Source organism: Trachurus trachurus (genome assembly GCF_905171665.1).
Source record: "Trachurus trachurus genome assembly, chromosome: 15".
Classification (NCBI taxonomy): Eukaryota; Metazoa; Chordata; class Actinopteri; order Carangiformes; family Carangidae; genus Trachurus; species Trachurus trachurus.
Window position 1 is genome coordinate 17201827 of NC_139906.1, and position 27808 is coordinate 17229634.

General features: G+C 41.4%; 1 protein-coding gene across 4 annotated transcripts in view; it reads right to left on the bottom strand.

Moving 5' to 3' along the window:
• Window positions 1-27808, bottom strand: part of LOC310998476 (A-type potassium channel modulatory protein KCNIP2) — a gene marked incomplete at both ends in the record, with an annotated part of 83359 nt that overhangs the window by 12607 nt on the left and 42944 nt on the right. For 2 of the 4 annotated variants that reach the window (XM_083988545.1, XM_083988542.1), the window contains one exon: window positions 6194-6299. The exons of the other annotated variants lie outside the window; for them this stretch is intronic. In XM_083988545.1, the coding sequence (XP_083844671.1) occupies window positions 6194-6299 (106 nt within the window). Of the gene's footprint in view, window positions 1-6193; window positions 6300-27808 lie in introns of those variants that run through there. 4 annotated transcript variants of the gene reach the window in all.

Sequence of the window (27808 nt, forward strand, 5' to 3'; positions counted from 1 at the left end):
TGTAGTTAGTTAAGTCATTAGCAGCTGATCACTGATTACAACCATTTTCATGTCGGTTCATTCAAGGAATCTGGTGCTAAAAAGTCAAATCTTCTGGCAGATTTTTCAAACTTGACACAAGGGAGGAATTTCTTAATGGCCAATATAAATAGGAGGATTGTTTCAAAGTTATATCTTTTATAAGATATGACTTGAAAAAATGAATTGATCCTTAAATTTGTGAAACTCAGATAACCTTCAGCTGAAAGATGTTGTTTACACTGTATATCCCCATATAATTCCTATATATAGTATGATTACAGACCAAAAGTTTGGTTCTAAACTCACTTTAATTCATTTTTTGTTTTATTTTAATATTTGCTGCAGGTCAAACCTTATTTGGTTTTTGTTATAGACGTAGGCTGTGGCAGTACAATTGCAGTGTTTCGGATAAATATCTAAAGGTGGCGATGCATTGTTGATAATGTTGATGGCAAACCCTAATTACTTAATGAATAGCTAATAAAAATGTGGCTAAACATAAAAGTAATCACATCCTCTTGCCCACATGCGACTGTATAATTGGCATAGGCTTTTTTAATGCAATAAATCATTTCAGATGTTTTTACAGTGCTTAGGCTGGTGGGTCTGAATGAGCACAGTGCATCACACAGTAAACTGCTACTTAATAGCTGACTCTGAGGTCTTGGATATTAGATATTAGGGCTCTCAACAGCACATGATCCTTTTGAGGTTACTTCTAATTGGCTTTAATTGTGCCTGCAAAATGCTGCAGCAGCTCACCCAGAAACACAAATGCCGGAACATTTATGAGTTGAGCTGCATACGGGAAAAGGTCTTCAGACAGAAGGCTAAGTTATGTTAATGCAAATCTCTCAAACTCTGAAAAAAAGTTAACAAGGGATATTTCCAAGGACATGTCTGCATCTCTGTGTGTGTATGTGTGCCTGTGTTTAAGAATTCATTGGTTTACTCTCAATGTTATCATCTTTCACCAGACGTGTGTCAGAGGAAGAGCAGCGGAACGTCAACAACTTCTGGTCTTTTATCCACAGAGCACCTGCCATGCAAATACAGTCACTCTCAGACACACAGGCACACATACACGACTGCAATAATCAAATTGAGGGAAGGGGAGCCAGAAGAAAGAGGTAGACAAGACGGCAACAGAAAAGCGGAGGGGGGCACGAAATAGAGGAAGAGAAGAGAAGTGGAGAGAGAGAGAGAGAGAGAGAGAGAGAGAGAGAGAGAGAGAGAGAGAGAGAGAGAGAGAGAGAGAGAGAGAGAGAGAGAGAGAGAGAGAGGGACGGCGGAGGATGGAGGGAGTTGTGTATTGAATATCGGCTGTCTGATCCTCCTGTGTCCCCAGCTCTCATCTTCTAGCGCTTTAGCCACTGGAGGGGCAGAGAGAGAAAGAGCCACAGACAAGGACAACAAGGACAGTCGCCTCCACTCGCTGCAGTTTCATTACTGTTTATAAAGTTTGCCACAACCTGGATACTTGTTGTCCAAACCGCTGATAGAGGCTACAGTGTCCATCCATGTGCCTGCCCTTGTTTCACCTTTCCCCAACAGAGGGGAATCACAACTTCTTGTCTAGTGATTGAAAACTTTAAACAATACATTTTCATAAAAATGTAAAGCCCTGAAGTGACATTCTGCATTTGTCTTGAGGTTCAAAGTCACTGCTACAGGTGACTGACACAGAATATCATCAGATCTGACAGCTGCAATGTCCTCCGACCCCTATGGAGTGTGAGAAGTGATGTAGCTCACTCTAAATGGACTACAAACGCACATGCACGCACGTACACACACTGCATATTCCATTAGCTTCTACTGAAGGGCAGTTACAATGAGGGTAGATGGAGGTGCCTCTGTGAGAGGGTGTGTGCGTGGACATACAGTAAATGGGTCCTCTGCAGACCGCTAAGCAATTTACCTGCACTTATTCCTCTCAGTCATACTGTCTCATTCCCTCACCCACACACACACACACACACACACGTGCACACGCATATACACACACACATGCAGATAGCCGATTACAGCCCAATATCATCTTAAGCATGATAAATTATTTGTTGATCCGAATTGTATATAGGCAAAGGATGTTGTTTCATTATGGAGGTAAACTGAAATGCTCACAAAACACTCTAATTTTCAATTATAGGGATCAGTTTGCTCAGTTCAAGCAGTTACTGAATGCATGAATGAATTCTGGAGGATTTTTCAATTAACCCATACAGTTCCTGCATTTACAGACAGAATTCAGAAAGGAAGACACACCTACATTGTATAAAAATGACTGGGGTTAACAGTGAGGCTGTTGGGAATATCATCTGAGACTAAAGAGCTTGCTTTTTAACCAAATAACAGCAGGAAAAACATTAGAAATCAAAGTTACACTGCAAAAACTCTTACCAAGAATATTTGTCTCATTTCCAGTCAAAAATGTACATTCTAGTCAAAACAAATCTCATTATACATAAAATAAGACACATTTTAAAAGTACCTTGTTTTTAGACACTTTTTTTTCCCCTTTCAAACATATTTTCACTTGAAATAAGTAGAAAAATCTGACAGTGGAACAAGTTTTTCTTCCTTATTACAAGCACAAAAAACTTGCTTTCACTGGCAGATTTTTCTACTTATTTCAAATGAAAATTTGTTTGAAACCAGTGAAAATTATCTAAAAACAAGACATTTTGACAAGAAATAAGACAAATATTATTGGAAAGATTTTGAGTTTCTGCAGTGTAGTAGAGTTCATCCTCTTAGGAACATGAATGTCTGTACAAACTATTGTGCCATTTCATCTAGATTTTGAGATGTCACTAAATAGGTGAGGAGTTTACCTGCTGGTGGAGCTAGTGGAAAAGTCAGAGCATCATTGGGATCGATACGCTTGGATCCACATAATGTATGTAGCAAATTTCACAGCAATCCATCCAGTATTTGGCCAGATGTTTAGGTCTGGACCAAAGTTGTTGGTACCTGATGAACTGACGCTGCGATCCATGACTTCTGAACATCCTAAGGTCTACAGAGCCAATAGGTGGCACAGTAGAGGTGAGTCCAACAAATTGTTATGACACATTAAAAGGTAAAATAATTACAGGATCCAATATTCTGAATAATCATTGCCCCCTTGGAAGATCTAGGGAATACTCCAAATATGTTTTTCTCTGCTGTGTGCCACCTCAGTGACAGGGTCGCTTCTAATACCAAGTGAGCAGATATGGATCAAACAGGAGGAGCAAAGTAAAACATCACTGTATGAAAGTAAAGGGTTAGATTCTTGCAGGCTGCTTTGACATATGGCTCACATCCTACGAAGGCAAGTAGAGACATTACGGTATCAAAGGGCTCTCAGAAGTGATGAAGCGGCGCTGGAACATCTCCCTGACACCCAGGACCTCATCAAGCCCAGTGCCAGCTCAATTTATTCTGATATCAGAGGCTGAAAGAGACAGCGGTGCGAATGGCAAGACGCCGCACCTTTCATGCAAGAAGTGAGTGATCAGGAAAAACACAGCTCATACAGTAGGTGCTGAGTTTCTAAGTAGCTCCTAATTAGCCACATATATCCACTCAGAGAGAGCACGGGAGTAAATCTCCGTGACAGGAACAGGTGGGAGAAAATAAAGTGATGAATCTGTTATTGGCAAACCGTCAGAGAGTGATTTCTTCTGTGTCTTGTGTAAGTTAAAGTCAACAAATTGGAAGAGGAGGAAGGTGGAGGAAAGCGCTGCGTTGTTAGAAACTCTTTTTTTCTCAGGCACGCAGCCAGCAAGCAGAAGCCAGAACTTCCCATCTGAACATCCAACTCTTCAATTTCCACCTCATAAACTTCTAAAGAACACACTCCAGCCATTAGCCATTAGCTTTAAATCTATCAGAGCCCTGTAAACTTCCAGACCTGAGTGTGCCTCACAGAAAGTGTGCGCAGCCTTCATCACACACTCACTTCCCTCTCTTTTTCTGCCTCTTTAACTTTCTCTTGGGAACACAGAAAGTATGTGCATGCAGTGTGTGTGTGTGTGTGTGTGTGTGTGTGTGTGTGTGTGTGTGTGTGTCTTTAATCAGTGTAGGGTCAGCAGCACAGCTCATTAAAGTAATGAGAGTCTCACAGTTTCTTTATTTTACTTCACCAAAAAATGAATCAGCATGAGTTTGGAAAGTGTGAGACAAGACTTTCAACCACAGTTAATATTAAAACTTCCCCATTGGTAGAGGCTCAAAGTTACACCAATCTACCACCAAAAATATCATCTTTTTGGTGCTATTTTGTCATACTGGTAAGAAGAAAACATAACCTGGAACTGACAGTAAACTGCTAAGTAAATCAGTGACACACAAGCAGACAACAAGACTCCACTTTCACGGCAGAGAGGTCAAGCAGGATGAGAGCACCTACTGTAAGTCTAATAGACGGGTGGCGCTTTCTTAGCGAGGGAGGAATGTGAAGGGTGCAAAGATGAGTCAGTTTTACACAGAAACACACAGTGGAAATTGATCAATTGACAGATTACATAACGGTAACACTGGCATATTGTAAACATACGTTGCTTTTCATATAAACAAAGCACACATACTGAAGGAGTGACGTGTAAAACAAGTGTATGTCACATGCCCTTACATGGAGTGTGCACTGGTTCTCCAGTGTGCACATGCTTCTACAGATAGCCCGAGTAACACACTGGTTCTGCCATTTGGACTAAGTTTCTCTATTAAAGATAAAATTCATTAGTTTAAGTACTCACAGGGGAGTTGGCACACACATACACTTATTAGGTTTGCCATTCCCAATAAAGTATGGTCAAAATATTAACAAGATTGATGCTCGGAATATAATGTGAGTATAAAAGAAACCCCACTGTGTGTGCGTGAGAGTGTGTGTGTATGTGTATGCAGAGCACTGTAGCATAGACTGTAGGTCTCCAAGGGGAACTTTGTTGAGATGACAGAACTGTTGGCAAACGCTGACTACTGGGTGCAGTCCAGAAGCTGCATCAGGAAAGGAGAGTGTCTCTTATAGTGGAGCATCCAGAAGAGTCTACCGGAGCAAAATCTTAATCTATGCAGTATTTTTTCTATTTAACTGAGTAAATTGCAAGTCTGTCCTTTGCAATCGTGGCTTAAAATGAGAGAAGAAGAACAGCACTAAAGTTTATTGTCAAGAAAGGAAAACTTAAGGCCCAGGCAGAGTGCCAGTGTTAAAAGATGCCCAAGTGTGCAGGGCACTCTGGGCAGTGAGCAGAGAGAAAAGGAAACAGAAAAACTGAGATAAGAATCCCATCTTTCCTGTTGTCACTTAGAGAGAAGTAGATAAGCGAGTGTGAAGAGGGTAAAGTAGATTGGACTTGTAGGGGAACAAAACACGGGTCATCCGTATAAGAAGGGGCCAAACAAGGCCTTGGTGTGTGGCGACAGCTCCTGGAGGTGAGCCACAGCAGGACTACGACCTTAGGACTCTTCATGTAGAAAATGTTTAATTAAATATGATAACTAAAGATTGGCCTAATAAGGATGTGGTTGATTATTCATCACCACAAATCAATAAGGGGTTATATAGAGTTTAGTCTCTTTTACATACTACTGGTCAGAATTCATTAATTGAAACAACTGAACTGGAATTTGTTCTGTCAAATCACATCAGGCCAACACAACCACAAAACGAGTTGAACTATGATCTATAGAAATAATGAGACGATTAGCCATGTTTAGTCTCCGGATACAGCTGCATACAGAGGCTGTAGGGCTGATGGGATGGCTGAGAGTAAGGCTGACATTCCCTCAGTAAGACAAGGGCCTCCACACAGCACTCAGACCCACTCTGTCCATAGTGTTATCGATTAAAGGGTAAAAGCACACACCCCAGGGGCAGAGGGAAGCATCACACACAGCTAAAGTTACTCTGTTTGTGTGTGTGTGTCTGGCAGTGAGTGAGAGAGAGAGAGAGCACACAAGAGAGTGTGTTGCATGGCCCGCAGTTGCACTAGTAACCCAAACCCTCAGGCAGGACTGCAGCCCACTCAGGTCCAGGGAGAATGGGCACTGCAGTGCATCAGCTCATGCACACGACATTGATCAAATGCACGCACAAGCAGAAAAAAAACCAAAAAACAGTTTTCCGTTAACATAACTGTCCCGTTATTAAAACCAACAAATCTCAGAGTAAATCCATTACCTTCCCCGCCGACTGGCTCGAACATCCCAAACTGCTCCAGGACTTTGATGAAGAGACCCATGACCACCAGCACAGCAATCATCTCCAAGCCATCCAGACTCAACATCTTGGGAGACCGCTGTCTGTCATCGCCCAGCACTGCGCCACCAAGCTAGGCCAACTTTACCCAATCTGAGCCGTTATTTTCCAACTTTAGTTGAGTCAACTTCCCCACTTTTTCTCCACTTGAATCCAATCTAGTTTTCTAACTTGAGACTGATGATCAAAAATTTCTTTCAGCTATGATGAAAAGAAAATAAAGAGGCCGGGTTGGTTTGATGTGAGTTTCTCTTCAGTCACTGAAAACCTGGCCTCAGTCAACCTTTTCTTATCCTCTGGCGGAGGCCATGCTGCTGGAGCTACAGGCTGCAATGCAGAGCTCCAGAGACTGTCACAACACCTGGGCTAAAGTTTCAAGGTTTTTTTTCCCCTTTCTCTTTTCCTTTTTCTTTTCTTCTCCTCTGTCTTTCTTCTTCCAGGCCCCCGTAGAGAGATGGAATCTGGGGATGTGCTGCGCCTGCTAGTCCTTTGGCAGCCGTTGTCAGGAAGCGAGTGTTGTGAGGGGGAAAGAGGGAGTGAGTGAGTTAGAGGCAGCAGATAAAGAGAGGGGGAGAGGATGAGTGGGAGATGGCATAGAAAATGAGCGAGGGAGAAAGACTAACCAAGCAAGAGAGAGAGAGAGAGAGAGAGAGAGAGGGAGACGGAGAGGGCCAGACACACTCACACTCCCATAGTGAGGCAGAGATTGTTTGACGGGGGGGTGGGGGGGTTGAGGTATGCCCTCCCTCTCCAGTGACACTACTTTCATTGATTTGCCTAATGTGGTTTCCTTGGTAACTGTAAGAGAGTGTTTAAAGCCAGATTTAACTAATGGAAAGAAAAATATATTTATGCTCATCTGAATTCAAGTCCCATCACAAATGTGTGTTTCCACTATATGGAGAATGCTGCATCTGTTGTGCAGCCTCTACGTCTGCCAGTCGATGCAATGTCTCATTAACTTTTTAAATGTGATGCGATCAGAGCTCCAAGGATTTCTGGCTACGTGCAGGGAAAAAAAACACAAAGTTTGGGACACAAACAGAAGAGTTGAGAACAAAAATAAGAGCTAAATAAAATAAATATTATAGCTGTTGATCTTGCCTGAGCAAACAGTGGAGAGGAGGGTGAGGAAAAACTTAAAGAATGTACTACTTAAATAACCCTGTTGAACGTCTTTAATATTACTAAGGTAAGAGCTATATAATTTATATTTAAGACCAAGTACAAAGGAAACTCATTTGAAACAGTCACGGCAGCCTGACTTTTACTATAGCCATTCAGTATGAACCAGCCCCTCTTGGATTTATTGATGCTGTATAAAGTGGTAATTGTCTTTTTATTCAATGAAAACTTTTGGGCTGTGTTTAAAAATTACTCACCGTTTCTAATATGCACACATTTGCCTTTCTGCGGCATTAACTATGAATGAACTCATATCTAATACTATATGTAGTTTAGCATATATTGGACACAAATCATGCACAATGTAGTGTCTAACCTACTTTACAACTGTAAGGCCATATGAAAACAAGACAAAAGGTAACTGCAGACATCTGACATCATTTTTTTTTCTAATGATTAATAAATAAGTGCACATAGCAATATTCTCCCAAGCAAAAAACTGTTTAAAGGTAATAGAAAGCTTAAAAAAAAAGAACTTAAGTGACTTTATGAGTTAAAAAAAAAAATTGGCAGATTAAGTAAATGTGTCTGGCAAAATGCCCCTGTATGACCCACAGCGCTTACAAAAATAATCTTTTGATGAAACTGTTTTACATTTTCATAAAATAAATCTTAGTCAATATGAGAAAAAAAGCATCCTCCACAAACTCCCTGCCCTCCAGCTGTTCATTTCTGCTCAGTCTATAAGTGAAAGTATAATTATTAGTTTTAAAAGAATGCAAAGAAGCACTTGATAAAGCTGATCGAGGCAGAAATATGAATACACTCTCCAATCAGTGAGTTTTTATCCTCGTGCAAATGCTTCCTCACCTGTTATTAAAAACCGGTGAACCTGATTCATGTGTTTATCACTTTCTTAGACAAAAATAATTGCCAACACTAGCAGAACCACATTCACCTTCACATCCACAGAGGCACAGCAGAGTAATTTGGTCGTTTCTTGCGTTAAATATCCAGATAGTATACCATCTGTCAGTCGCGGCTGAGATTGGGATACTTAAAGCATCAACAAGAAATCAGTGCAGGCTGCTTCAGTTATAGCCAGTGATCTGCCCCTCCCAGCACAGCTCCCACTGAGGGTATCACCTCTCCTTGTGCTACAGAAATAACAGAATCGGGAAAAGGTAAGCTCCCTCTTTGTCTTGTTCCTACTCTGTGGATCCCTTTCTGTCTCTTTCTTTAAGTGGAGGAGAAGTTGAAAGAGGCGAGACAGCAGGGGTTTGACAAATGTGCTGTGTCTGCATCCACTTCTGCTGTTGTTTCTCTTTGCTGATGTTCCTGTTCCTACATTTTTAACTGGGCTATACAGCAGCCCGCCTCATTACGGGGACACCTGTCACATAAACTGCATCACAGAGGGCCATGTGGGTCATTCTAATGTTTACACACACACACACACACACACACAAACACACTCAAATGCACACACACACAAACACACAAACACACACACACACACACAAGTCAGACATGGTGGCAGGAAACCTAATCTTTCGTGATGTCACTTCTCTCATCTGTGGCTTGAAGGCAAACAAACTCTCCGCCACAGCCGGTTTTCTCCTCAGTCTGTGGCAGTAATGTATACGGCTTGTATTGAAGCTAAGCTCCGGTTGCAGACACGGTAAATGTAAACAGAGGAATACTGAACCACACACTCTCAGAAGAAACAGAGTGAGAGGGAGAAAACTGAGCCTGACCTGTTGGTTGAAAATGATTTTCTTTGCCCACTTATTTATTGAAGAGTTGTCATTTAAGGAGAGGGACGGAGAGGTGGATGGGAAGAAGAAGAGAGGCAGCGGTCGAATGAGACTCGATGGCACGGGAGAGAGTAATGACAAGCAAGAAAAGACAGACAGAAACAGAACATGGAGGAACAAAGGAAGGACAAACTCAAGAACCTGAGTGACTAAGGTCAGATCCCCCTGTGTAGCGGTCTGCAAAGCACCGAGGGAAGAGGCATCTATTCTTTATTACCCTCCAGCATCTTTCCCCTCCTGGAGGATTTTTCACCTCATTCTGGCTGTCACTGCAGAAAATTGGACCTGCAGATGTGTCCTCTACTCCTTCGCAATTCTCCTCACCTACTTTCCTCTCTGTTTTTCCATCACATTTACACAAACAAGAAGCACGTATTTACGCTTTCAGAGACAAGGTTGACAAGAATAATTTCATATCTGTAAATCCAACAACCTCTGTCTGCCCATCTCCTCATCTTTTTATTTATTGATCTATTCAATTTTTGACAGTTGCTTGTGTCAACTGTGAGTTTTAAATGTTAATGTTATTTCAATGACACACCAACACCCCTCCACTTATCTTCTATGGGCAATATCATTAAAAAAAAGAAACGAGTAAACTGTCTCAGATAATCCCAATTCATCAAGGTTTTATGTAAATTTGGAATAAAGCAAAGAAAGTATGAGACAGGGAGCCCATGGGTGACCACATCTCACATTGCCCCCTACTGTCCAAGTTGCACCACAACATATGAATTACACTGGCCCCAAAGGAAATAACTGCTCTTTTCTTTTGGAGAAACAACAGTTTTTCTCATCTCAAGTTCAATTGCTTTTAGAAACTCAGTTCAACAGGTGTGTTTACTGTCTGACTCAGAGCTCCGTACCAACAAGTGAGAGCAAACAGCTTTCTGGAAAATTCTCTGTAGATGCAACTAACGAGCAGATAGTTATCACTTAAGTCTTTTCAGTCGACAGTGCCAGACGACATTATAGGCAAGAAATGACTTCCAGACAATGGAGGATTTTGATTTTCAGAGACTGCATAGTAAGATGTGGCTCTGACACATTGTCAGTGTTTTCCTTCTAAGTTATTTGCAAAAAAAGAGAAAAAGGGAGGAATGAAGCTACTGAGATTTTACTTTTCTTATTCACAATAAAAGTACTAGCTACCTATTGGGACTGATAGCGCAGGTTTAAAAAAATGTTTAAAGATCAATGTTTGAACATTTGTATGTCTGTTTTCCCACTTAAAGTTTATTTTTTCCTGAATCACATTAGCAATAACTACAGTGAAGATGGAAAAAAAACTATTTGTTAGTCTTGTGGTCCATGATTTCAAGCTCCTGAAGCATCTCTCTGAGAGAGGCGGTGTGAACAAGGTATGCTGAGGGTGTGTGTTGTCTTTGGTGATGTTACAGGCCCTCCTGATGACCCTGCTGGTATAAATATCTCGTCCAGTCATATAGTCACAGTTATACTGTGTATCTTAATAGAGGCTAATACATGTAGAAATATGACTAAATATTTTATGAGATTTTTTTGAAATGAAGGGTTAATTAAATTTCTAATTAGCCTCCTGTGGGGGTGGGAGGCAGGTGCAGTAGACTGTACTTATTACCAAACATTCCCCCATCACCATGTGGAGAGGTGGAGAGGTGAAGAGGGGAGGAGGGAGCTACAGACCATACATCTAGCAGCTTCCTTCACCTTGCTGTCATCATCACACTACACAGACTAATAATAAGAATAGCAGCAGTGGGTGTTGATAGGATTTTTTAAGGATGCTGGTTCTGGACACTGTCAAACTGCTCAGACATATTGCTACAGCATCTGTCCTTGCAGGTCTGCCACTTTCTGTTGTGCTCTTGGAGCCCGGAAGCCCCTCTCTCCCTCTCCATCTGAATCGGTTTCTTATCAAAGCATCCAAAGAGTCTCGCCTGCTGCCACTGGAGGGGCTTAAATGATTTTGGCGATGCTGCCTTTTTCAGAAAACGATGTGGAGGTGGTAAGGTGGAACTCCTCTTGGAGAGTCTCACCATCTTCAGTTGCCACGGCTTTTGTTCCTCCAGGGTCTTTTCCTCTTCTCCTCCTCTCCCAGATTGGCCTCCTGCCTCCTCTGCAACTCTTTCTTTCGTCTTATTCAATCTTTCTATTTCTTTATCTCATTCCTATTTTTTCCTGCTGCACCTTTGAAGTTCTTCCAGAGCAGCTCTTGCTCTGTGCCACATCTCCATTTCCCTCAACTCTCTAAAATCTTTCTCTCTCTCCTCGTGGGTCAGTTTCCCGATGCTCTTAACAGTCTCCATTTCAGCCTGGAGTTGACTCTGGTGTCTTCGCTTGGTCTGCATTAACCTGGCTTGCAGCTTTCAGCATGTGTGGTCATGGTCAGTCAGTAATGGGCTCTACTTAAAAACTCACAAAGTTGTCAAGACACTGCGCTGAGTGGTTGTCAAGAAAATGGAAGGGCAGACAGACATTTATTAAGTAAACGTTGATATTTAGTCCCTCTCCCCTTGGAGAATAATGTTAATTCAGTCCCTTAAATACACAGTGCCTGAGGTTGTTCTCTGTTTGTGTGTCATGAGAGACTAATGAACCCTTTGAAAGAAAAAAAAAAAACTTTCCACACACAAACTCGTGCTTTTGTCTCTAATGTGACCTACAATATAAGATAATAACTGGGCTCTAAAAGCAAAATACAAATTACCCCACTTCCTCTCTCTTTCCCCTCAGGCTCCTATTGATTTTTCCAAATTTCTTCTGCTGCTAAATATACTGTAAGAGATGCAATGAGACGTGAGAACCGAAAGGAAGCCTGGTCAACTGATAGCAGCTGAACTGTGGAGTCTGTGGTTTACATTTGTGCCCATCGGCTCATGGGTTTTATGATGGACTGGCCTGAAATCCTTTATTGACTTGTGTCTCAGTATTTATGTGCTGTTGGTATATGCCAAACATAAGGCCTCAGGGGAATGCTATATTAATCAGTGAGCTGCCATTTGAGCTCCGTCACCTCGAGTGGACAGATTAAGACTTGAAGCAGCGCAGAAGGATTCATGACAGATTGTAGGCCTGCAGCTCTCTTTTCTTGTAGCACATAAAAATACATTTTCCAGCGCCGAGGGTTGAAATTACACGATAGTTAAGCCTCTATACGGCGGTGTCTTGCACTATCGATCCTTGCATGTTACATTCTCTAATCCACAGAATGTGCTAATTGGAGAACATGACTATTGATCTCTGTTTCAATGAGGCCTGATGATTCTTAAGAGAGCTGCCCACATAAGTATACACACACATATAGCAAACGCTGTCCAAGAATAGAGAGCAGCTCAAGAAAATTGTTATGTTTACGCTCACTCTCCAGATGTCACATATAGGTAATTTCACCTGACACTCTGACATCATGCAAGGGCTCGGACGTGCATGCAGAATACGTTTGGAATCGATAGCGAGATAGGTGTCTGGCCAAACGTGCCCTCTTTAGTTCCCATGTCACACTGCGAGCTGAGCCCCACAGATATAACAATACAGATATAACAGAACATGATAGAAGAGATGGTTTTACTGTAAAACTTGAGGAGAGCAGTTTTTGGGTCAGCTAGACTGGGACATCTAGTGGGCACAAGGGGCAAAGATCAGACACCGCAGCACCAGAGAAAATACATTCATTCTGCACATGTATCAAAAGAGACTATAAGCTCACCCTGTTGATGCACTCACACTTATTTTACACTAAGATATAATGTAATGTAATCTCATTGGTTTGTACTACAATGTCAACATTTGGTCCACTGACGAGCCATAAATGCAGCATGGAATCAAAAATCACGTAAACTTTGCTTTAAGAAAGTGCCACTCACCTTTCCTCATAAAAAAGTAGAAAGACATGGGGAATATTGACATGAGGATGACGGTATATAAACCTCCAATGCCCTCCTGAAGGCAACACTCTATGGCCTCAGACATAACCAACACAGGCGAGGGATCACAATTACTGGGCAACGTGTGAATATGTGTTACGGGACACCTAATGTTCAGAGATAAACCTCTGCACGACTGGGTTTTCCCCTCCCTCTGTGGGTGTAAACACACACATAATGTTTTTTCCACCGTACACACATGAACAGACATAAAAGCACCACCTGTTTACTTGATTTAGCTTCTATTGTAAAGGTTTACAAAAAAAGCCGCCTACTATCAATTAACTATTCAGCAGGTCTGAATGAGGCCCATTATGTCAATCATTTATATATAGTCTCTGTCTTGACAGTATGTCTCATAAACGTCCATTGTTTTATCAGTGGCTGTTACGCCCCTTGACAATATACAGTACCTGTGGAACAGCGACACAGGTGGGCCAACACAGCATACAAACAAATGCAGTTAAAGTAAATGGCAACACAGCTGTTAAGAGATATAGGGATAAGAATGTTGGAAATTCCCAATACCCAACTCGACAAGCAAACACAATAAAGTATCAACAAAAAAAAAAAGGCTTGCATGCTGGATGCGAAATAAACAATGTATTATTTATATTGAATGCAGAGCGAATGAACTTTGAATTTCACAGTGCCAGCGAGCAGGTGCTGGATGGCTAGAAACCTACTGGGAGAGAAGAAAGAGAATGAGAAAGAAGGTTGCGAGCGAGGGAAGCAAGACAGACCAACAAGACTGTAAGAGAGGTAAAGAGAATTACAAAATAATACAGGAGTGAGTCTCTGAGCTGCAGAGAAAATATACAAGGTGCAGCTGCATTAGGAAAACACCGGGTGCAGAGAGGAATCGCAAAACAGACACGTATGGAGAAAAGTTTCTCACACACTTGTCACTGGACACTGAATAAAACAAGTGCAACTTCAATCAACCTCCACTAGAGGTCAGTGCAGATTTAAACATTTACATATATTTCAAAGACTTTCTAACAATATCTCATGCTCTGCTTCTGGCTTTCTCTTTCACAAACATAGCTCAAAATAACAAAGACAGTCGACTAAGCAGAGAATCTTCTGACCCTATGAAGCTGTTTGTCATGTGACTTTCAAAGGTTCTTCATGTATCCACTAAAGTGATCAAAGCATGCAGCACTTTTGTATTGGTGCCAAGTCTGCTTCCTCATCTCCTCAGCCAATCCCTTAAGTGAGCAGAGCATAAAGCCTGGCACACAGCTGGGTGCCCTGGTGTTTGACAAGGAGAGGAAAAAGCTTATAAGAGTCACAGGTTCGCCCGACATCACATGTAAAAGTCCCTGAGCCGTTTTACCAGTGCAACAAAATGTCCTTGAAAGACTACAAAACAAACACGCCATGACTAATGACAGCACATGAAACATCTTCACCGTGTGTCACCTCCTCTGTTGAATAAACCAACTGCCAGCTGAATTCATCACTCATTATATTTGACTGACTCATACGAGTCTGGTTGAGGATAAAATACTGTCGCTGGGCTCACAGTCCGTCCGCTGGCATCTGAACGGATGTCTCAGTGGACAACAGGACGAGAGGACAATGACAACAAGCACATGGAGCTGACGCTATGCTGATTCAGCAGTTTCTAAAAAGGCACAAAATGATACAACCTATAGTAAAGGACAAATCTGCCTCGACTACACAGGGAAAAAAAACCTCAGTCAGTACAGACTATTACAGACAAGCAAAAAAAAAGAAAAAATATACAAATAAGATGAAGGTCAGAAATCTGCACCTTTATATTTATGAGTCGATATGTGCAACCGACTATCTTAAAGAGTGAGATATACTGGAGATATCTGGGGAGGAGAGGAGAGGAGAGGAGAGGAGAGGAGAGGAGAGGAGAGGAGAGGAGAGGAGAGGAGAGGAGAGGAGAGGAGAAATGGTCTCTCACACAGGCCCAGTCAAATGCTCCATTGTGTTAAACCTGTCAACTGTCACCAAAGAGAGCGAGTGAGGGAGAAAAGAACTGGCGGAGAGAGGCAGAGAAACAGGGAGAGAGAGGCTGTCGTCATGGACACGACACATAACATCAATTCCCCAGGTTTGAGTGCTCACAAAGCCGCACACATACACACATATCTTCCCTATTATTTTCACTCAGCTCCGGGTACTGGTGACACCGGCACAGACACACACACTCCCATTTCATCTATTATACTGCGCCGGCCAATGTATTGATCCTGCGCACATGTAATATACAAAGTAACACTTATTCAAAAACACATGCACACACACAGTGCAGTGTGTGCTCCACCACACACAGTTAAGTTTCTGCAGTCCTCTGAATACCAGACCTTGTGGACATGACAAACCTCATTACCATGGCGCCCATTAGTATTCTGCAGAGCAGGCACACACACACACACAAACACACGCACATTGAGTAGGGTTATGTCACAGAACAGTTGCATATGGCTCCCAGAAGATAATTGTTTCTAATCCTCTTCCTGCCTCTGTTCCGCCTTTGAAGTAAACATACTGTACTACATTTGTCTGAAGAGACTTCTATTTCTAGGCTGGATGAATCAATCCTCGCCTGCAGGAATACGATCGGTCATAATCATGATCAACCCCTGTTTTCTGGGTTTCTTTTTATGTACACCGCTCTCTATTGACCTCAGTCATTGTTTATCCTCTCCTGTGGGCCACCGACTGTCCTCTCTGTCCTCTGTCGCCCCTGCCCAAAAAGTGTGAAAGTTTATATAAAGGGTCTGGCCAGATCGCATTAAATACATTTTTCCTGGAGCAGCCCAGCCATGCAGAAATGTTTTTGCCTGCATCCCAAAACAATGGGGTTGAATTGCTCCGAAAAAGACATTTTACATTTCCAGACAGCAGCATGATTCTCTATAAACAATGTCTCTCACAGACTTGGCTGTAAACAGTTTTCATCGGAGTCATTTCTGCAGAAGAAACACCAAAGCTCCTATAAAAATGTGTTGACAGCCAGCTTTGTGGATTATCCAGACCGACGAGGATAGTGATTCTGCAAGATGTAATTGAATTTTTTAAGCATTTTTCAATGCAAGCACAACAACCAAAGTTACATTCACATCCAATGTCAGTCTATGTGTGAGACACATACCTCAAAACTTGGGCAAATACATCTCAACTCCAACCCTCATTCACAAACAGTAAACAACACTCAATCTTTTGGACTATTGTGAGCAATAAAATTACATTTTCCTGCATGGATCCAATTGTTTTTGTTCAATTGTGGCACTGTAAGGCACAACAGAGGAGATACACTTATATATATCATACAACACATAGGGATAAAAAATGATTTCAGAATATCATTGACTGTTAGTTTAATTTACAGGATGGCTTTTATCCAATCTTTTTACTTTTACTCTTGAGGACTATGTAGGTTAATATAAATAATCACTGTTCATTTTCTCACTGGTGACACTTTGTTTCTGCCTGGAGTGAGGGAAGGTGTAACTACTTTGACAGTTAATCTGGATTTGTGTGAATCTACGTCCTTATTCATTTTAACAATCCATTTGCTCCATCTCTAACTGTAATCGCTGTCATTGTTTTGTTTTTTGTGCGTTTTATCTAATACACTTCTCAGTGGAAGTCTTTGTAGCTCACTGCATATGTGTAATCCTGCACACATACTGAGAACAGAAACATTTGCATTGTTAGAGGTAAGTGAGAAAATGTTTATCTGAACCATTCGTTTATTTAGCCACCCCACACATCAATCGAGCCTCGTAGCGATTCACACCTCGATATGCTTGTGTTTTTATGTGGCGACTGAAAATGGTTTAGGTCTCGGAAAAAAATCACATTGCCAGCATTTTAAAATTAACTTAGGGAGGGAATATAATAATGACCTTTCCAACTAAAGTCACAACGGCAATATCTGTCAAAATAATTGCAATGTGATTTGTTTTGTTTTGCATGTAGCCCTTGTACCCACAATGTTAACACAGGATGGTGAGTCTTAACTGAAAACCTCAAAGCCGACGGTGAGTAAGCAAGCGTTCAATTCCTGGAAAACTGCTATAAAGAGAACACAGACAGACACACACAAACACACCTGATAAAATTGCTTTAACGTGTCCTGTGCTCCTTTTTCACCATGGCAGGCAGGAACACAGGTCATGACGTGTTACACAGTGTGGAGTGGGCCTCCACATCTATAAATAGCCCTGAGAGGAATCAGATTTGGAGAACCGGGGGTGGGAACTGATGAGATCACACGTACCCCATGTGTGTGTATATGTGTGTGTGTGTGTGTCAGTGTGAGCGTACATACACACGCACACACACACCCACAATAGGCTCGGATCTTTGGAAAACGGGAGATGGAGTCAGACTGACATCATGCAGACTCGCCGACAGACGAGCAGACAGAACAGCGGGAAGGAGGCAGAACAGAGAGCGGGAACAGGCTGAACACATGCACCACCTCGACTGAGAGGACAGTGTGAAGTGACACCGAGATGAATACCTGGTGGAAAAACCAGGGGAGGGTCTGACTGGGGTGATGATGAGGATGAGGATGACGAACGTGAAGTGGTTGACATGTCTAACATCCATGTGCGTACTCATGCAGTCCTTTCAAGGACATCACAGTATTAATAAGACATGAAACTGGAACACTTTGGCATGACGGATCATCCATGCAGTGTATATTCTGTCTTCCACATGAATATGATTTTAATATGTTTGACTTTCACAGAGGACGAGAGGACACGGCTGTGGAAGAGAGTCAAAAGACTGGAGTGTGTTACTGTTCCATTACAAAATGAGACATCCATCATCTTAAAAAAAAAAAAAAAAAGTCAACAGGTGCTCAGACCGATGGTCGGTGTAAAATCATGCTGCTTGTTGATGAAGGCTGCCAAACCTACAGCTTGTTGCTCATCCTTTTGGTAGTAGATGTAGTAGCAGATTCAACCTCTGAAAATGTGTTTGTTTTTGTTTATATAAAACACGTAAGACAAATCATTACATGGATTTTTTATACATTTAAAGTGTGTTGTGCTGCTTTAATTTGGATACAAGAAACAGAATAAATACAACATTACATTTTTCTTTCCTTCCGCTCCAAAAACAAAGACAACTACTCAATGCTGTCGACTGAATTGTTCATGATCTATATTTTAATAAATTACTGTAACAAGGAAAGAATTCAGGGATTAAGAGTAAACTTGAGGAAATTACTTATTTTTGGAAAACACTATTTTTGCATCAAAAATCAACCAAACGTACCAGTTTCCTCCTCCCCTCTTGATTCTACATTTAGAAACCACTGTAAAATGCTGCAAATCCAGTGATGCATGACAATGATTAAGAGTGACAATAGTAGGAGTTCATTTTAATTTGGCTGTGCTATTGCTCATGCTCTAAGGTTAAAAAGCTCCTGATGCCATTTGCAGAGGACAGGAAGTCAAATGAAGTACAACATTTTTGCCAGTGATCGAGTCTGGACTGAAGCTGATAAGTGACCACTGTAAGCTCATTGATCCACTATCATCCCCTCTGTGTTCGACAGTTCGAACGATATTTGTACATGATGTGAGCTTCCAGATAGCCTCCTTGCAGCCAATCAAACGCTAGCATGCCTATGTTGGTTGTCTTGGAGACGTAGCCTCTGGGAGGGAAAATCGGAGTGATACAATGACTTAACTCCAAACAGTGCCAACGTGTTCATTCAACTATTATCAGCGACTTATCCCTACTGTCCATATGCAACCCTATGCCCTTGTGTAAGACATCATCATTCTCAACTGTAAAACCCAGAGGCACGGTTATACACACACACACAAACACACACGCACACACACACTTTTAGAGCTCACAAATGACTGACAGGCATCAAGCGGGTGCAGAAGAAAAAGATGACAGACAAGTGCCACTCGAGAAAATGACAAGCAAGCGACACATTTACAGTGATGGAGCGCGGAGAGACGTCAGGCATTGTTGTCACTCAAGAATGATAGTGATGAAATCTCTCAGCGGGACAAGATAAAATTATCCATCTATTTATTTCTTTATTTAATCTGCTCATAGATTGTTTTAATTTTATCTTGTGCCTTTATTTATCAGAGAAAAGTCATGGGTGCTTGTTTTGTGAGTCATCATTGATATAATCGACTAAATTAAGCCTTTGTTCATTGAAGCCACCCATTGAAGTTCTCTTTAATCTGAATTATCTAATCTATTTGTTCATCTATGAAATACTTTGCAAACATCCTGTTTTATTAAACACGTTTTATGCTAAATGTAGATTTACCCTCACATGCCATGAAATTCATTATTATCAGATGACACTGAAACACATTGATGACAAAGTCTGAGGAGAGAGAGAGAATATTAGGGGAAGGACTACAGAAATACAAAGGCAAAAAAACAAATAAAAATCATCTGCTTGACATGTTTGTGTAGAAAAATAAAAGACATGTTGTAACTCTCTGGCCACGTTCACATTCTACACTATCTCCCTTTAGCTGTGTCCCTTCCACCAGCCTAATCTTTATCCCTGGTTTGGTTTCCACTGGTGTGTTCACTTCCTTTTTTTTCACCTCACTAGAGCTCGCTCTTATCACCACAATCTGTCCTTTTCTTCCCGCCTCTACCTCCACTTCTATCTACCTTCCTTCACTTCCTCCCTTCGCTTTCACCCTCTTCTCACCCACTCTCTGCTGTGATGACCGGAGGTCAGCCTCACAGTCTCTCAAGGTCATCCCTGTCCGAGGTCTGGCCTCCTCATGCCTGGATGGCTGAGTGGAACAGACAGCACTGTCCCAGTTGGGGACCATCAGACTTTTAGTGCCTCTGACCACTGGCCTCCCTGGTGGATAGGCCTGATGTGCATCCTTTCTTTGTTCCCATCCTCTACTGTCCATTATAAAGAGTGTGACTCAGAGAGAAAGACAGGGAGACAAAAAGAGGTGGCAGGAGTTGGTATCGAATAAATACATAAATCTAATTAAATCAGCCATTTGAATTGGTTAAAATTGTAAATACGATTTGTTTCATATACAGTATTTTTTTTTACATAAGCCAACAAATATGTATATAACACATAATGCTGGGACTACAGTCCTTTACATTTTATAAATCCAAACCCCTGAACACTGCTCCTATATCTGGCTTCATCTGAACAGTTGAGAGAGATGTCATCCAAACTTCACACCGAAACTGCCTGGAATTGCGGTGTCATCTTCCAGATGGACGCAAGTGTGGTTTTTTTTGTGGTGAGAAAACAACATGAACCAACCGTGACAAAACAGCTGATTATTATTCGGATCACGGAAACCATTTTCTAATCTTGCTGAGGTGTCAGATGCTTTACCTGCTTTGTATTTTTCTAGTGGCACCTCTTTGATGGATGAGGTGATTCATGCTCGGTTTTGCACGATTCTTAGTGAGCTCAGACCCACATTAAAACACTGTGGTGACATGACATCCACTGTATGGAGTATACTGTATCTCCATTCAACTTCTACAAAATACAAAAAGGCAGCTATTTTTTACAATGATTGATCAATGATCATTTTTAAGTCTAAATACTCAAAATGTTACTGGTTTATCTTATATTACAGTAATATAGTTACAGTTATAGTACATTTTTAAGATGCATCAGGCTCTGCAAACTTCTATAATTAAAAATCTCATTAATTAAAGAAAGAATCAGACTGTTATTCAGGTCAAGATCAAGACTGAGAGTAACTAGGGGCGGCTGGCTTGGCTCGGGAGAAAGACACAGATTGGAAGGTCAGTGGTTGGATTCCTGGCTCCTCTAGTCCACATGTCAAAGTGTCTCTGGGCAAGATACTGAACCCCAAAATGTATCATTAGTGTGTGTGTGATGGAAAAGTGAAGAGTGCATAGAGAAATCACTATGTGCATGGGTTAAAAGAAAGAAAGAAAGAAAAGAGAGTCAACACCGCTGGTCTTTGTGTTGGGTTCAAACCCTGAAGTTTGTGTTAAGTGAAGTCAGCTGTAGCTCACATCCATGCAGCACAGGGAGTGTAACTGATATGAGACCCCCGAGGCATTTAATAGCTATAGTTAGCTTAGATTTATTCACTGCTGTGATAGCTATAGTTAGCAGTAAATTTATCCACCTGCCAGGCGAACTTGTCAACCAAGGATGGAAAATACACTTCCATTGAGTTAGTTAGCCTTTAATGACAGAGGGGCTGGCTGGAAAGAGATGATTAGAAAATTAATTATTTATCAAAATACTACTAAAAATTTCCCCAGAAAACTGAAAAATTGAGAACAAGTCATTAAGGTGTAAATTGAATGTTCTGAATTTCAAGTCATGGGCTGTAAATCTTTACACATGAGGGCATATGTGTGGCGCTTGTATGTATGTTTGTGTGAGTTTGAGTGACTCGATGTGTGTGCGGCTGCACCTCAGTGCATGTGTGCCTGACGGTGGAGTTTCATTAATCTCAAGGAATGATCAATAACTTACTAACCTGTTTTCACCTTGCCTATGTGTTTAATGACTGACTGGCTGGGGGTGTTGCGTGGCCACAACACTGTTAATATCTGTGTGCTACTCATATGTTACACAATACACACACACACGTCTCATCCTTGTTTTTATTCTCTCTATCCTCCACTCGGATTGTCAAGTATACATTTACCTTGGCCCATGAATAATACATCTACTATACCGTCATGTCATCAGTTTCAGGAACACAAATGTTTCCAACTCCAGTCTGGTTCTTTAAGATCTAAATGATTTACTGCTCTGCCACTGACAATTAATCTTTTACTCTTGTTCTTAAACCTCAGCTCTGCGTTCGATACTGCTGATCACTTTAGGGAATCAGCCTTAAGGAGGTTTTAATCATGTCTTCAGATGGGACATTGTGGTCGCTGGGCGTTCAGGTTTATTAAAAGGATTTCCCCTGCACATACTTTGTTATGTATAAGCAAGTTTTCCTTCAAACACTAATGAAAGCCAGGACTAACTGTTGATCCTCCTGATACCCAGAAACCTGACTCCTCCCAACATCATATAACAACTGACAAATGGTACTGAAATGGTATTAAATATTGCATTACTCTGATCATTAGATAAATTGCCAAGAGTGATTATAATTATGTTTTCCCACAGGAACGCAGGCGGTAATGATGCAACAGCTTCTGGAAAATGCAGACCAAGATACAGCCATTAAAAACTAATAGGAATGGATGGATATGGACAAATGAGAGGGGAGAGGTTGAAGTAAAAGAGAGATGAGAAACTAGGTGGGCAAATATGAACCATGTGCTACGATGGCATAATGTTACAGAACAGATGTTTTCTATAGAGGCTTCATTTTAACATATGACCCAGACATGCAGACATAGAGGCCACCGTGGGGCTCCCTGGATTTGCTGAGGGAAACCTGAGGACACTGGACACATCTGCTGATGTAGGTCTATGTGTGTTTAGGGAGCAGTAATGCCACTCCGAGTGCAGAGAGCGGTGAAAAAGGTTGAAGATGTTCCACATGAACAGTCAGAGACCAGGAGGAAGTCACCTCACTGCCACTGGTGGCAAGCGTGAATGTGTGCAAATATGTAATCAATGCACCAACTATATCTAAGTTGTGTACGTTACTTTTATTGTGCATATGCAGCAAATCCTATACAGTCTTGTTTCTGTAGTGTTCCTGTGAGCTTCAGATATAACGGATAATTTAATAAAGTAATGGACGTTTCAGCCTATTAGCTACAGAAACTGCACTCTCAGCAACTTTGGAACATACTGTATCTTTAAAAAAAGAAATCAATCAATCACCAATCACAGCAGCACAATGCGGTTGTTCAATAAATGCAAACTTTTCATAAAGGCAGAAACTACTTGAAGTTGAAGGTTAAAAGATAAAGGACTCACAAGTGTAGCTATATTTCAGCACCATGGACAGAGGCGCACAAAGAAATAGATTTAGCACTCTGTTGCTTCCACATACAAGAAGAAAAAATAAATAAATACAAGACTTCTACTTGAAAAAAAAGCATAGAAATGTTTTATGACCACCAATGGACTTTCTCCATTTCTTTAAAAAAGCCAATGAACCATTTGTTCTCACAAGACTGAAAATACAGTGACAAAACTTTTTCTCTCCAGCTAGTAGATATTATCCATTATCCTAGACCTTATAAAAAATTTATCAAAGAAGACATTTTGTCCTGTTCCAAACAAAAAAATGGCCTTAATTTAATTACAGAGGGCAAGCTGACTTTAAACTGGGATTCAAGACAGAGACAGACAGTCACAGCCTCACATTACCATGTGAGATATGGTATTCTCCTGCAGCCACTGCATTTACAAAGACAACCTATGCTGTATATTGCTGCTCTGTGTCCTTGCTGCCACAGTAGCTGCTACAAAGACACAATTGAATTTTCAGGGCAAATGGGAGAATTATGACATAACGCATTTAACAGTGACTGAGCCAAAATGTATAAAAAGTTTTTAAGAAAGTTTTACTCGAGGCTGGCTTCACATCCAGTCTTCAATGACAAAATCAATGTAGTTTTGCCTCAATAGCTAATTACAGTATCAAATATATTGTCTTCTTCTAATATTTGGGTTTACTGGAGTGTTTTCACCACATATTCAGTAAAAAATAGTGAAAATATAATAATGTAAGTGACTGTATATTTGCTTGGAAGATTAAATATTCATAGTCTGTCACACTCTGTCACAATCCAGCTGTGGTAGTTGCAAATCGTTCACCCGTTCATGCTCCCTGTTTGGTGAAATCGTTGTTCGATGTCTGCCAACAAGCAACCAAACTTCAGCTATTAAATCATCCCTCACAATCCTGGGGTGAGGTCATGTCTATATTTTGTGGACCCGACAGACCAACCCAACCTGCAAGCATTCACACATTCGAGAGCACCAAGGTCTTGTTCACCCTTTTAGTTTTTCCTCTCTCCTTCTCTTTCTCCACCAGTCACACCTAGTTTTTCCCCCTCCACCCCCCCCTCCCTTTCCCACCCCCTCAACGCTCAGACTGCTACTAATAGGAGTTTATTTTTAGCACATGTGAGAGGTGTGTGTGTGTGTGTGTGTGTCTGTATATACACATGATGGATGAAGGTGATGTTTCACACCTTTCTCGTAAGGAGGATGGAGGTGAAGGGAGTTGAGTCTGAAGGGGGAGGGCAAGAAGCGGGCTTGTGAGCGAGGACACATTGGTGGGTGGGTGGGGGTGTGGGATGGGGGGTGGGGGGCAGCTGCTACTACACGGGTGTAGTGTAGTGTCGAGCAGGAGACGGAGGGAACAGGACAAGGCTCCAACCTAAAATCCCTGCTGGCACAGCAAACTGACCTACAAGTGGCTGAGGATCAACAGGCCACTCTGCAGCAGATGATAGCGCTCCTCTTCACGGATATGAGGGATGACAGGAACAGCCTGGTGTACTGCACCGGCCAATTAAAATGCATGCAGCTCATACAGGTCTTTGCTTTGGGCAAAAACTGACATTTAATCACATATCATCATTTCTCGCATCTTGTCTTTGCCTCGGTATCTCTCAAGAGGAAGGTGCAGAGATGCTCAGTGGTGACACGGGTGTAACCTGCTTTAAATCATGTCGAATGTGAACATAAGGAGCAGAAACTGATATAGACGGTTCAGTACCTGACAGGCAGAGCAAGCTGGAGAATTGACTCAATCAGCCTGGGACGGAGCGAAATGTGAACAGCATGGAGCAGATTAGGGCTAAAACCGTGGGACACATGCCAGAGAAAACAAAGAATAAGAAAAGCAAGCAACAGATACACAGAGGGATTAATCAGCATACACCGAGTGCACAAATAACTACAAACCAACTGTCGCTCTTTCTTTAAATAACTTGATCTGGGATGCCACTGCCTGTGCATAAAAACGGTGGCACATGCAAAACAGAGATGTAATCTTTTTTTTAAATATAGATCCTCAGAAAGAGTTTTTTTTTTTTTCCTTCAGAACCGGCTTTGACCTTGAACTACAACAAGGAATTTATTTTTAGCCAACCTTTTTATCTCAACTGCGAACATGCGAGTCAGGAGGTGTCGACGGCAGACAGAAACAGAGAGACACAGAAGCGAATAATCAGCACAAGCGAGATAACTTAAGTGAGAATCTTCACATATCTGGCGACAAAACGAGTGTGTTCTTAAAATGGATTTGTGCGCGCAGACGTGATAGAAAGTGACATCTCTCTCTCGATCTGTCTTCTCACTTTGTTGCTCTCCGTCTTCCACTCATTTCTCATCACGTCACACGACAGATTATCAAATGACAAAACACTTCTCGCAACTTCTCACAAGTAAGCAGAATAATAATCTCAAATGAAGTGGAACAAAATCTTGTAAATGAATCCAAATATATCTACACTTCAAGTTGTGTCTACCCAAATCCGAGGCTTCAATTCTGCTCCCTGCTGGGTTTCATATTGCCTATTAGGCTCTGATGAGACAGCATCCAACTCAGTCTTCACCCCATGGTAAAGCACACAAGCAGGCTTTAGCTTGGAGTAAGTTATCCTTATGGTAATGAACAATTCCCTTCCCACTGCGCCTGCCATTACCACACACTGTGATATGGCTTGGTGCTCCCCACAGCAGCACACATGCACACACACTAACCCCTGCAAGCACTTATTAGAATTTTACATCACAAGCAGCCGATGTTTTATTCATTAAGCCTCCAGTTGACATTTAATGTCATTTTTTTTTTGTCAAAAATGGAAGCAAAATGATGGACAGGTGTGTAATGACATTTGTCAGAGACAAGAGGGAGGGCACAGAGGTAACACTATAAAACTTCATAAACTCTACAGGTGCTCCAAGGAGATAGCTCCATGGGAAAGATGAATATATTTTCACCTGAGAAAGACAAAGCATCTTTACTCCAGGTTAAATGAGAAGCAGCCATTTGGTCACTAAAAATTACTCCAATAAGTTCTTAAAGCCAGGCAGAGCAACTGTAAAAATAAAAAAAAAACACCGAACAACAGCATCAGAATGTTTTGATAATGAAATACAAAATGTAATAGCAGCAGCATCTCATACAGTACACAAACACATGAAGCTCAGTATCTCTGAGCCGGGGCCAAGGCTCGGACAGAACATTCTTCATTTATAGATGATGGGCTGATAACAAAATCTCTTTGGTCATGGCCACGAATGAGCTGCAGAGAGAATTGGCTTTAAGGTATTAGAGCTGAGAAACAAGTTGAGGTTGTGGAAACGTACAGTACGTGTGTGTCCCTGTCAATCTGGGCCAATGTGTGTGTATCGTCACCGGTGTGGAAGTATACTGTACATGCATGCCCCGACACAAAGGTGAAGCAGCACATGGGGGAGGTAATCACAGGTTATTAATTAGAAAGTACAAAGTTCTAATGGCCTCTGGAGGAAGATTAACACCCACTTTTGTTTAGAAAAATGTCAAAGCCCCTACTGTACTGTAACAAATGACTCCCTCTCTGGAGAAGGAAATGAATGTGACTATTTCTTGGTGCTCATATGAACACTGTGAAGGCTTCCTGTAGTAAAATAGGTGCAGTCGGGGAGAGTGTGTTATACAGAATGAATAAGTCACAGGAAGCTGGTCTCTGCAGGAGGAAACGCATGATCTTTGTCACCTGAAGGGAATTATTTTGCAGTAGAGACCAGCATGTATTGCTGCTCATTACACATTAATCTTCTAACATGAAATATTGATGTACGGCTATTTATTACAAGCCATGTAATTTAAAAAAGCAAACAAGGTATGTGTACAGTTACTCTGGAGCAAAGTTGTTGCTCATTAATGAGCTGGAAAAAAAAACCAACTGCACTTTGTCACTGTGAAATTATTGTCAATATGTCATTATGCAAAAACACAATCAGAATGTGTTCAGTGGCCAGAGACACATTCACCTGAAAACATGCTCAAAATACTGTCACTGTCCAGTAATAACACGGTGGACAACTGAACAGCAGACTTTTTTTTTTTCTTTTGGCAGTTTCTGGTTTTGTGAAACGAACACAGGCACTGAAACAGGGATTCAGTGTTTTGGACACATTTTTTTGTTTCCCCACCATGAGGGGATTATGCTGCATTAATACAAATGAAATCATGGGACAAGCACACCACAGACACGTGACAACATATAAACAAGACAAATATTTTAGTATGTGAAAGTAGACAATAATAGCCCTTATGCAGCTTTAATCGCTAATTAAAGTTTAACTCAACCTCTTCTGAGGACTGTATGGACATATAGAGACAGTATTTGATTCTTTTTCCACTTTTTGTTATTATGTGGTGTCATGTCATTCTCATCCAAATTCAACCCCAGCAGAGCTTGAACTTTCCAAAATAACGGCTAGTTTCCAGTCTCTTGACAGGACAATGACACACAGCAGAGGTATGTGATAGTGCTGGGGACAGGAGGCACTGTAGGAGGAGAGGCTAGGCTACAGAAAGAAGGAGACCTGTGCTGTCAGCTTTATGTTAGATAAGAGCACAGCTAAAGGACAGATCAATAGGGCTTACTGAGATCCTATACAGCAAAAGCCACAATATCCACAGACTCAGATAACGTCATGCAACAGGATGAAGTGGGGAAGGACGAGTGTGTGTGAACGGATAGCCGTATGTGTGTGTGCAAACAAATTAAACAGTATTTAACACTTT